General features: G+C 45.9%; 1 protein-coding gene across 3 annotated transcripts in view; it reads left to right on the top strand.

The window, feature by feature from the left end:
* Positions 1–13,253, top strand: part of LOC138138244 (uncharacterized) — a 54,774-nt gene that overhangs the window by 32,828 nt on the left and 8,693 nt on the right. For all 3 annotated transcript variants that reach the window (XM_069058060.1, XM_069058058.1, XM_069058059.1), the window contains one exon: positions 11,787–13,110. In XM_069058060.1, coding sequence (XP_068914161.1) covers positions 12,538–13,110 — 573 coding nt within the window. In that variant the 5' untranslated portion in view covers positions 11,787–12,537. The remainder of the gene's footprint in view (positions 1–11,786; positions 13,111–13,253) is intronic.

Genomic DNA, 13,253 nt, shown 5'->3' with positions numbered 1-13,253 from the left:
AGTATGAAAAAATATCTACCTAGGGTTTTTTAAATTTTACCAACCTAAAGCAACAGGTGGTGGTTTTTTGATTTTTGAATGAACTTTATAATCGATTCACGATGAATGTGGATAAGGGGTGGCTGTGATTTATTTTTATCGTGTTGGATAAACTGACTCAATTTTATATTTTTTCCTGTCAGAAAAATGACATGATTGTGACCAAATCTTTTTTCTAAATTGTCAGTCTGAAATTTACCTAACATAGACATAACTAAAACTAATCCCCAACCGTTGAAGAGAATATGAAACTAAATCGACTAAAACAGTTGTGCTTCTTTCGATTGCAGCAGAGGTATCCTTTGTTAATCCGACTCCTACATTAGACTCAGTTAATAGTCTCAATTCTCTGATACATAAAACAAATTATCTTAGATACCTACTTTAATTTTGGATCATTTAAATCATGTATTGGACCAGAATATTCATTTCTTTTTATCTTACCCGCTAAAACGATTTGGAGTTGACTATGTACCCTTAAAATGACCAAAACAGGAACTTAGCATAAAACTTTGTTCTGTTTTAGCCAATTCAAGAAACGTAAATATATTAACACAAACTAGAGCCGGACTACTTGCAATGTTGCCAAACTTACAACAGCATGGCCTGTAAAGTGAAGGTGGCACTAATTCAACTCGAAATACGTACAAGCTGGCAACGATGTTACCGTTTCCGTCACATAAATGTAGGGATCTTAATTGAAATCAACCTAACCTAACACGAAAGCTATCAATTTCTATTAGGGAATTTTATTTGTTCTGTACTACTACCAACAATGTTACTAGATGTCATAGCCACCCCTTATCCACATTCATCGTGAATCGATTATAATATACACTGCGAACAAGTGCCTTGTAAAATGCATTTTACAGGATGGACACATCTGAAAAGCGTCCTCAAATTGTAAAAAATGTATGTTTCTGAAGCTGCAGTGGTTGAAATAAACACATGTTTTATAAATTAAATAATGTCAAATTTATGACGATAAAACTGTGACATCTGTCAGATAAAAATGGAAGAGCTGTCTGCTAATATGAGTTTTAAATCCGTCTTTGAAGAAGTCTTTTTAGATATATGTACTGTATAAATCACATCAAGATATTAACTTTTATGAGAGAAACCAGTAATTAAAGAAATAAGTCGATTTATTCTCAAGTTTGTCGATATCGAAGCCAAATTGAGATGAACTAAAAAGATTCCACCTTTCAAAGTAATTGGTAGTCTGCCTTTGAACTACTTCGCCGAAACCAACGAGAATTATAGAGATGGGTTTATAGTTATTCCGACAAATATTGAAAAGTTGGACACAGTGTAGTATAAATTTAATCGATTTTGCATTTATTCCAACTATTGCGTCCCCAACTTCATTAGAAGTCAATTCTTGGAAGGGAAAGAAAGAATGATTTGAATAGTTATTATGCGCGACACCCTGTATTCCAGAGGTGGCGGGGTCACGTGATCGGGACACTGATCGAATCAGGGGAATTGGGACGTGCGGGAGCGTTTAATTGATGACGTCGCACACATACACAGAGAAAAAAGCAACACGTGTTATGCGGCGGCCGTAGGGATTTCGTTAAATATTTATTAGGTTGGTATTTGTCCGGCCGAGCTCGTCTCTAGCCAATAGTCGTTGGTTTTTATTAAGTTGGTGACGTCGGACGATTTTTATTAAGATATCGACTGTATAGAGCGACCGAGGATGGAAATGACTTCCGATTTGGCCGTCACTTAAACGGCTTCAACCGAAGCGGGTGCAACGCCGCCGCAAAATCCAATTCTGCCGACTAATGAGCAAAAAAAGACAATTTCCGGAGGCAGCGACGCAGGCGGATTTGACGTATCTGACGTTTGGCGGACAAACGACTGTCGCCCGTTTTTCCCGGTTTTTTTCAAACGCCGTCGATTTTCCAAAGTCTATTTCGAATTTCCGTTCGCATCGACTGCGATCCTGCCACGCACTCTGACGTTCCTTCGAAGTCCTCTACGACTTAATTGCTTCCGAATTCGATTAGCGCTCCGGTCTATTAGCGCGAGATTCAAAATTACATCCGTTTAAATTCCACAATAAATTTGATCGCAAAGTCAATGAAAGTCGGCCTTAATAGGAAATGCCTCGCGGCTCGAACACATTACCGACCAAATTGGAACACAACTCGGGAAGACTATCACCCCTAACTCTGGTTTAATTCGCGTCGAAGATGTGGCCACCAGAGTTGCAGATGACGAGGAGAAAGGCGGCGGGGGCGGCGCGGACGTATCAAAATGAATGTCGCCGGGTTTATTTTCACTCGGCGTGTTATGGCGGCAATGAATTTGGTCCGGGTGGGTGTCGCGCGTCGGGTTCCAGGCTCCGGGCGCTCTCGCAAGGGCGCGTTCGAGCGGAAAGACGAAGATAAATCACCATGAAATGGAAGAAATAAAAGCACGACAAGTCGAAGTGTCGAAGGTGCGCGTCCGGAATGGAGAAGATTTTTGACGGGTTTTTTTCAAATTTGGCGCGCATTGGGCACCTGTGGATGCTGTCGAATGTCATCGGAAAATTGGAGATTTCGCTTGGTTCCGTTAATGAATAAGCAAGGATCGTGCGTTTGACGGGCGCTCATTGAAAGGCGACACTCGTTAAAGCGCATCGGAGGCGGCGCCGCCTCCCACGCATCTTCCAAGGCCAAGCAGACGAACATCGGGTCTATGGTGGGGTGATTAAGGCCGAAGAAAAAAATCGTCGTCTAACGGCATCGATATCGGTGGCGGTGAGTCCGCCCCTGTCCGTGGCACCTGTAGATATCGGAAAAATTGCATCCGGTCGGGTAAATTCGCTTAATTTCGCGAGAGCGCCCCCACCGTCACACCGTAAACCGCCTCCAGTCTGTAACCGGGCTCGGTCATAATCGCGTCCCCGTTTCGCCGCCTCCGACCGCCACACTCCGACTTGTTGCAGGGCAGGGAAGCGGCGCGAATTTTTTCCCGTTTTTGTTTTTCCCCCGGACTCGCGACCGGAAACAGGAGTATCGCGTACGGCGAGTGCTTATTAAATAGAGTGGACGTTTCGAGCTTTATGCATCGTCAACGTCGTCGTCAAGTGCCTGCTTGAGAGTTTTTACCACAAGGAGGGCGAAGAGGGCGGTTTGAAACTGGGTCAGAGGTGGGTTTGCGATGCAATTTGATTAATACACACGTTTTACGGCACAAGTCGGCGGCTTTTCCTTTTCCCGTCGAAGGGGGAAAATTCGATTTTTCCCCGGTGTGTTTTTCCAGACGGATGATATTTTCCAATCACGTAACTTATCGATGCAGAATTCATGAAGTGTAAAAGCGCACACGTACGGAATCCAACAAGCTGGTTACGCATCCAAATTGATTACGGTTCTGGATTTTCGCCAAATCTCGATCGGGGCTTTTGTGTTGCGACACCGTTTTGTTTTCTTTCGGCTTAATTGAATCGGCGAAACGCTTTTGTTCTCAAATCATAATTAAAATTTATTACCTCGTCCAATCAGGTGGCGGATTTTCTCACCGGTACTCGTGTTTTTCCATCTCCGATTAATCCGACGAACGTCGTTACGTGTTTTGATCATGCCCAAAGCGAGATTAATTAAAATCGTTATTTAACATTCTCATTAACGCGACTCTCATCAACTTGCTAACTTTGCCTCGAGATTTTTTGCACCTTTGAAAAATTCATCGACTCTGACGGTTTCATTTTCATCGAGATCCGACGCAAAATTTGTCGACACTTGTCCACTACTAGCGCCACCTTTCAAAAACATCATAACCTCACAATTTTATTGCAACCCAACCATCTCAACTCCTCGCTCGGCGTTTTCCCAGATGCAAAGAAGAGAATTCGGGTTTCCCCTTTTGGGGGGGCCCCGACTACCGTCACCTCACACTATTCCCACGACTCCTCTTGATATCTGCCATTGACAAAAACTAAGGTAAGACATGGAAATTCGACTAGTTCATTATTTAACCGTCGGCGCTGCGTACAGTCCGTATTGTCATCTTGACAGCACCTAAGAGAATACGTTAGAGTACTTTGTAAAGCTACGTCTGAATGACTCCCCAAAACAGTACATTGATTCAGAGCTACAGAGCATATTTTACACAAACACAAATATAATATTTACTATTACATAAAATTGCAACATACAATATATCGACCGTTCAAAAAAAAAAAATGTGTGGTCAAGAAGGCCGTGGTTTTCTTTCTTTTTTACAAACGCAGGTCGCAGACTCTAGACCATCTTTTTACTAGACACGTTTTGACATTTTCTTCAGATACGTAACCTCACTTTGATCACCATTTCGTTGTAAATTAAACAATTGATTAATTTAAAAAGAACTGTTTTTGCAAAAGAAATAATCCACACAACTGCTTGTTCGCTGAAGGCATTTTCTGGCACAATTACAAAAAGTCTGAAATATAATATTTTTGATTACGTAAAATTACAACATACAAATAAATATATCGAACGTTCAAAAAAATGTGTGGTGAAGGAAGCCGTCATTTTCTTTCTGCAGGTCGTCTGTTAAGTTGTCACGTTTTGACTGCAGATAACATAACCTCACATAATTCACACTATTGTTTGTTCACTGAATAAATGATAGTTGAACCACGCGTTAGCGGAAACAAAAGCGGTCACTTGACCGACCGCAATATTTTTGAACGTTCTATACCTCACGTAATTGTAGTTTATTATGTGAAATCGTGTGTCCCGGCGTCGATAAATTTTTTTGTAAACGTTTTTATCGCTACCGAACTGCGAAAGTCAGAATTTGAATAAATTCGAGCGTAATCAATTTAATAAAAGTGAAACTTTCTGATTTTATTTAGTCTCGACTGGCAAACCAACTTATCTCAGTCACAATTCCATTACTTATCTCCCTCAAGCTCGCCATTCACTCTTTATGGCCGCAATATTACTTCCCTTTCGACATTTCCCCCCGAAAGTAATTCGTTTATTATCCGAGTCCCTTCACAATTTTATCGTGATCCTGCGTAATCGCCTAATTTACTTGTGCGGCACGCAACGTCCTTCCGAGTGCACCGACCACGCCACAAAGACCCCGCATTCCGAACTGACCTCGGTTCTTTGTTAATTTTTCGAAATCGCGACCCGCGTCACCGCCACCGACCTGTCACTGCCACGCCGTCCGCCGCCTCTTCGGGCCGGATATTGCGGCGTTAAAGAGACCGACAAATAACGCACAGCCGGCTTCCGGATACACCGGAAGCGCCATAATTAAAAACCGGCCGAGGCTATTTTCATACTGACGACTCGACTGTTCCGAACTCTTGCGCGAGAGGTGGCGCCAGCGTCGGCCGCTCACCGCGGATTTCGAACCGCCGGCCCTTAAAGACAACTGCACCGGTGCATTTCTTTTCCTGCAAAGCAGGACCGGCTGCACGAGTGCACGCCATAGCCGTAGGTTACGTCGTGACTTATTTGTCGGGTGCATTTTAACCGAAGCAAATCGTTTCAAGTTTCAACTTTGTAATAATACAATCAGTACATGAAATATTCAGCAAGGCTGCGCTGCGGGCTACCACGATATGAAAAGTCAACGATTTCAACCCATCGATTTTAAAATTACCACAACAAACAGCGATACATCCAATTCGATGTTTATTGAACTGTGCTAGTTTGTTTTTTATTAATCCACATTAAAACTCCCTCTACCACATCCAGGTGGATATTATCGACAATGTAATCATGTCTCCGAGTATTCCTAATGGAATTCTGATATTTTTCCTTCCACCTGTTTTCGTGAGGCACATATTTCGTCGACAATTTTACGAGTTTGGCTCCTGTTAACCGTAAACTCTCTCACCTCCACATTTTTACAACGTGGAGTTAAACGGCCGTGCTACTTACGCTTAACCTAGCTTAACCCTTGCGCTGATAAGGCGACCTCTTTCAGATGCAATTTATTTCCCCAGATAAGTTGTTTGTTCGGTCGGGGTTTCCCCGGAACGAATCAATCGTCGGACCGAAATTTTTACACAGTTTTCTCCTCGTAGAGATAAAGTTCGTAAAGTAATTTACGATGGACTGAGGGCCCCATTACGTCGTCAATATTTCGTTTCGTTTCAATAAACCATGCCGGTGTGCGAACTGCCCGTTCGATAATTTCAGCCACAAAACGCCCGTCTAATGCATAAATTAGAGCCCCCCATTCGCTTCCGCCTCCTCGGCTGCATTTATGCAATCGGGTCGCTTTGACACTGAAGGACTCGCTGAAGAATTCCGGTTTTTGATATGTTCGGACTTTTGGGATTGCTCCATTCGAGACATTTTTTATTGTTGTCGAGGACCTGCTCATCTCCACCTTTACGTCCTGCGACATTTCGAGAATTCGACACCGCCCCCGTCGCGAAATTAAGAAATACTACCCGATCCGGGCGACTCCGGTGTCCATCTTCGTCCCGTGCCGGTCAGGTGGAATCGCATCATTCGACACCGCTTTCGACTTTGCTCGGCATATGTCACGGCATAAACAGTCCCCGTGGGGGGCGCGCCCACCGGGGGCGGTATCGATTTAGTTATTAGTGAGGTGTCGCCGGTCCACTTTGCAGTGTCCTGCTTTATCGAACTGACATCGATGGCGATGACGTTTACAAACAAGCGTCGAATTTTTTTTCGACGGTGCGGGATTTCGACTCGTCACGTGAGCGGGAGTCGATCGTCGCCGCAATTAACAGCCAGTTTATCGACGTTTCGGCCTTTTAGCGTCGTCGCCCGATTCCGACGGTGGACGTCGCGCTGTTCCTCGATCTGCGGCGGCGATAGGTCAGCGGAATTGTTCGCATGTCACGGCGGTTCGTGTCGATCGTATCGCCGCCAAATACACGAAATCTTCGTACCCGAAAAACGTAACGCTTGTTCATTTGCGGAGGCGACATCCGTTACGGATCCGTCAAGCGGGACCTCTTCGCCGATCGCTCAAATCGGATCGCCATCAGTCGACGTGCGCCAGTTTTCCGTCTGATTTGCGATCCGCAGTAAAAATTTGTTTAGTCAGGAAGGCATTGTTCATCACTGTCTGATTTTCCTGTCGTAATCGGGATTGTTTTTTTTTTCTTCTCGCTTTTATGACAGCCGCGCAAAGGTTGGCGCTCGCGTTCATTAATGTCACATTGCGCCGCCATAAATCAACAAAAATCGGTTATAAATCAGGGCCGAGTTGGCCGTGTAATTTATTCATCTTGCCGATTTTCCCGACGCAACAATTCTCACAATCGATCCCGGGATTCTTTTACGGGAGTCTCACGGATGGACACCACCGGCCGTACATCATCGTTTTTATCTTCCACTAAAATTTCGTCGCGTTTTATTATGATTTTTTCATTGAAACTGTCCACCAGATTTGTCCCCCCTTGTGGGTTTGCAACACACAATACACGTGTCGTAGGAGGGGACTGCGGTTTTGTCGTTTGCTCGCTGATTTTTTTCTTCATATATAATTTTGGCAATTCACCACACGCACAACAGGAATCGCATCGATCATCCCTCGCATTTTTGAATTATTGCGCCGGTTTATTTACACGGAACGATGATGCTTTATCGCCTCCGGTGACAGAATTATTGAGAATCGTAATTGGAATTAGTTTTGTTTGACCCAATTTCCATATTGATAACAACCGCAGCGTAAATTCTTCCTTCCGGGGACGCACTCTGACTGATACAACACCTGTCACAGCGAATGACACTTCGATTCATATCCTCCATGATCTAGTGACTTTTTGCACTTAGTAACTTTGTCGCTAGGGACTTTTGAACAGATACAGATCTCTGTTCAGTTTTTAGATTTAATCTAACGAGAGAGACACTTTGAATAATGCAAATATTTATTTTTAATTATTCCCGGCGCATCCGCCATTTTGTAATTTAATAAAAAGCAAATAAAGATGATATCAGACGTGGACACGTAGTTTTATTGTGTGGAACAAACAGTGCTGCCAAACCGGCGAGTGTAAGTCACTAAATCAAAAACTGTGTAAGTAAAAAGTGGTTGTCGAAGTCGGCGGTTGTCCCCGAAGGAGTCCATTTCGAGTGTCACAAATTTATGTGGTTGTTTTGGCGTTGCGACCCGAAAACTGACAAACACTTTCGTCTTAATCCAATTTCCCTGTTAACGTCTAGAGCATGTCGCGCGTAAAATTTGCCACCGTCGTGGAGTTTGCATCGGTGTAATGGCCGATTCCCGAAACATTTTACGACGGGATGTATCATGTCGAGTCCGCTACATAAAGTTTCACGGCCTCCGTTGTCCGGCTTTGCCAGTTTCCGTGTTTTATGAGGGGTAAAAAGCCGAATGGGACAATAAAAAGTTTGTCGGCGCCACCAGTTGCTCGAGCGACTAATTTTAAGGTTAGACGCCGCGGGACTCCCCCGAAGTTCTCAGACCGACGGACAATTAGATTTGGCCCTTTCTTTGCGACAGTCGAGCAAAAAGCGGCACGTTTCCGATGTCCACCTCCACGTCGCAAACTATTCGAGACGTGCAGGTCGTGATGATTTCTAGGCGGGTTCCGTCATGCATGAAGCCGCCCGAAAAGGGTGGAGATTTCGTGGAAACGTTTGCGTTTAAAGAAGAGATCCATTGTCCCTTTATCCTTTGATTCTTGCCGGCAATTAACATATTTTGTGGCATCCGGGGGGTCGCCATTACCCCGATTAAGCCCGCTGCGCCAGATTAGCATAGCTGTCGGCCGGTTTTTCCCTCTAATAACGTAATCGCGCCGCTCTCGTCGATCATTTCCCACAAATATTGACGTTTCTTCGTCCCTTCTGGCTGTTAAATATTTGATAAGTGCGCAAGTACAAAACAATAACTTTTACGAGCGAGCACAATACGTGGTGTGGGACGGAGTAAAATTCGCCGCCGCCGAACTGGGTCAGCCCTTGATAAAATTTACTAAACGGACGAATACGTGCATTATTAATGGACATAATTGGACCAGACACGCGCTCCTGGAATTAAACATTGTCAATGGACGAGAACGCCTCCGTCCGGGGAAGTCCGGAGCTGCGTAATAAATTTTGATCGATCACCTGCCCACCAAAAAAAACTGTCCATTAATCTTGATTAGGAGTCGAAAATTTGACTCGGGGTCCCACCGGGAGGCGCCAATCAAACGGTTTAAACTTGGCATGTACGCCCCCGAAAAAGGCTGGTGGTTCGGGGACGGTTTTGCTCGGTGAAAAAAATCTCTTTGTGGTAGATGTTCGCTAAATAAAAATCCTTTTGGGGCGTGAGGGTGTAAATGGTTGCCTGGGGCGCCGCATATTATGATGCGTAACTAACCGCTCGCGAATAATAAATTCGATCTTAATTCGTCCCTCGTATAATTGGATTCGAGTTTGTGAGCCGCTCGCCCTCTCGACGTCTGTCTGATGGGTCGACGATGGCGTTTTAATCGAGTTTAAACAAGCTCGATCGCGCCCGTCGACGCTGCTTTAGTACCCGGGGCGTCCGAGTACCGTAGGTGAGATGCGACTGCAGCGCCACGCGCCGCGGTTTTTTCGAAAATTCGTGCGACCCAGACAATCCGCCTTGATGAGGCGAGCGTGCACTTCGTGTTTGCATTGTCGGTGGATGTTTGCGCGAGACGTGTGTCTCGTGTATACCTTGCGAACGTGATACTTTCCGCGCCTAACCAGAGGGCGCTTTAATATTGCGAGTGTCAACAAGCCTCGGGACTGGAATTAACAAGCCGGCTGTAATCAGCTAACAACTCTCTCGAAATAAGTGTATCTATTTATTTGCTTTGGGGAAGAGCAACGTCGAGGAAAAGTCAGAGGCAGGGCGGTTGTTTTGTTGGGAAGACGTGCTTCCAGAACTGTAAAAAACCGCCGAAATGAACTGTCTAATTAGATCTCGACGTTGTCGGACGTGCCGCGGTGTTTACAGCCTCGCATTTACGCAAGGGTGGAAGTTTCCCCGACCAGTCGTAGACTTCGTGTATTTATTCCAGTTTTCTATTAAGTCGCGAACGTGAATAGACCGGAAAGTTAAGTAGTTCGTCACGACACCTTGACGGATTTTCGAGCTGATCAGTAAAACGGATGTGCTCTCCTGTTCCCCATTATGCAAGAATTTATTCCTTTCGAATATGTCAACCCAGTCACGAAACTCTATCGAATTTGACAGTTTTGACGCAGCCACAAATACATATACCGTTCCAGTTGCGAGAGATTGCAGCGCCGTCACGCGACCGAATCGGTACTAAAAATGACGTGTGTCTCGGACATTACGTTCGAAATTCTCGCCTCCTCGCCGACCTTGGCCAATCGATTTGGTCCCGAATTTTGCATACCAGGTGTTTTGGTTCCTTGTAAATAAACATTTCACGGGCAATTGTCGCTTTGAAGAATTCACGAGCAAGAAATTTTTCTCGACGAGTCGAGGCGGCACGCTCGCTGCAATATTCATTAAGTCGACTGCAAAACGTCCGATTTTCATCAATTTTCGATCTGTCGACCTTGACGTCGACCCTAGCCGGATCATCCCACTTGAAATATTAATTTTAATTAGCGGGAGTTCCGCGGCACAATTCGGAGTCGCGTGCGCGCCCACAATCATGCAACAGTTCCCTTAAAAGGGTGTGTTTGATACGCGGGAGCATCACCCGTTTTGGAGGTTCGAGGGCGCGTCGATCGCGTCATTGTTAGGCAACCGGCGGTGCACCCGGAGCCCCAGATCGCGCCGCGGCTTGTTCTCGCTGACCGGAAGCCGCCGCGGTCCGGGAGGAATGTCAAAGGGCACCGGGTCAGGACGCGAACACATGCAGGGCCGTCGAGGAAATCGAATCTCTCCCCTCCCCCTCCTGCACACGTCGCGGCGAATACAAATCGCTCCGGCGGCGGTGATTTTCTTATTTTCTCTTATTTGCGACACCGTCGTGTCAATACGGAATTGATATGTTTGGGGATGGGTGATGGAACGATGACACGAATCACATTTGTGCGCGTATAACGCGTGTTTTCTGTGTAAACACGTACAAAGACGGATCGCCATGCACAGATAGTATCAAATTCGGGACGGGTCTATTAGTTTTTTTTATGGTAGATTCGCATTATCATAAGTTATCATGCTTACAAGTCGTTATTGGTCCGTCGGGGGCACTTGCCGACCGTGAGAATGGAATTTATACACCGGAATGATAAATATCCGCACATTTTCGTCCACGATAAATATTCAATATTGCACACGTCGGTCTGAATTGGGGGAGAAATCGGCAAAAGTGATCGTCTAAAAAAATAATATTGAGGATGGTGATCGGAATTACCCCATTCGCAAATGAGGGACTTTCGGCGAACGGGAGGAAGAAAGACATCTGTCGGCGGTCCGAGTCACATTTTTGGTTGGTGTAACGGTGAGGCTCGGAGCGGAACAATGTTTCGAGTTTTTCGAACGTCCCCCATTTCGCGATATTAATGACAAACACTTACCCCAGCTCGCCCCTAAAACGAGGAGGTACTCGACGAATAATCGGCGAAAGAAGCAAGAGCATTAAGCGCAAACACCGTCTCTTGAATCGTTTCCATTACGGCTGTGAAGCTTTTAAACACAAAGATTCACGTCAAGCTTTATTTAATTTTATCGTTCCCGGGAGACGTCCCTCGCGATCAAATTAACCTAATTTGAATCGTCAGATGATTGAAAGAGCATCATCGACGGGAGCCTTTTCTCTGATTCGTGCATGTGCAGTGTATTTGAAAAATGTGTCTTGTTTTCAGAGCCGTCATGATCACTACTTGGGCCACCTTTGCTTCCCTTTTCGTTGACCGTTTTCCATAGTACTGTCCTGATGGATTTGAATTTGCCGCCCCGGTTCCCGTCTAATTTAGCCCCGCCCATCATTCGAGTAACCAAACGTTGAACGACCTTCCCCCCTCTCCGAGACAATGTGTTCATTATTATTGGACGAGAGGAAACAATATTACAATTCGACAAAGCAATACGAAACGGACGGCCCGCGCAAAATAAAAAGACAATATTATCAAATCTATTATTAGTGATAACTGTAATAACGAGAGACACGCCTAATGTTAGTTATAAACGCCGAATTAACTGTTATTAACTGTTACCTATACGACATAGTCAAATGGATAGAGTAGTAGCGACGAATTGTTTCTTATTATCGATAGTATATTTTGTAAGCGAATGAAATATTTTGTAGGATTTTTTAGCGACTGTTAGAGAACAATGTTGAATTTGTTGAACAATTTTTTAAATGAGATGTTGCGGTTCAAGGTGCTCAAGCACACCAAAGTCAAACTCAAGCCGGCCCGGTACAATCCCCCGCTGAATCAATTATCGCAGACATATGGTGAAATTTAACCGATAACAATCACATCTCGTCAGTTCGCCTACACCTCAGTACAAATCCCCCGGCAAGTAGAGACGCACCCACCCGTCCCCACTCCTTCCCCGGTTCGATAATGGGCCCCGCCCTCGTCACGCCCCACCCCCTCCAACATTAAGACTATGTACGCGGCAGCAGGGGGCGCTTCTCTCGCTTCACGCCAAGCCCGTCAACGCCAACGTCAGAAGCAGCTGCAGCAGCTGAAGAGCCAGAAGGAGCTCAAGCAACACCAGCCGAAACAGTACCACAACTACACTGACGATGCGGCCGGGCCGAAACTGTCCCGCGTCGAGAGGGGGGCACTGCGACCGCCCCAGGGGCCCCACGAGCGCAGACACAGCGCCTCGAACTACCACTTGAAGGAGCCGCCCAAGAGCCGCCTCAAGGAGAGCCCGTCGATATCCATCCCGGTGCAGAGCCATCCCCCGCCGCCATGCACCCTCGTCGAGAACCACGTGTTGTCGTCGCCGTCGCTCCAGCTGCCCCAGATCCTCATCCCCGAGGGCGACGGCAGACTGGAGAGACGCTGCAGCTTCGTCAGGCAGGTCGAGGAGATGGAGAAGTGCCAGGAGGGGGGGCTGCTCGACAGGTGCAACCATCTGTGCAACTTCGAGATCAAGGATAAACTGTGGGAGACCAAGTACGGCGACTACGAGAAGGACGCGTTCGGCAGTCTGGATTATCCCTTCTCGGAGGTGATTACCGAAGGCTTTGGCCACTTTCGTTGGTTTGAGATTTCGTGATCACGTGTTGCGCTAATGGAACAGACGGGGGCGCAATCGAAATTCATTCAAGGTCGCTGCACTCCACACCGAATTAACGGCGAGCTGCAGCCCTA

Source organism: Tenebrio molitor, chromosome 9, assembly GCF_963966145.1.
Source record: "Tenebrio molitor chromosome 9, icTenMoli1.1, whole genome shotgun sequence".
In the NCBI taxonomy this organism is placed as follows: domain Eukaryota; kingdom Metazoa; phylum Arthropoda; class Insecta; order Coleoptera; family Tenebrionidae; genus Tenebrio; species Tenebrio molitor.
Note: the sequence above shows the minus strand (reverse complement) of the source record. Positions and strands in the feature narration are given on the sequence as shown.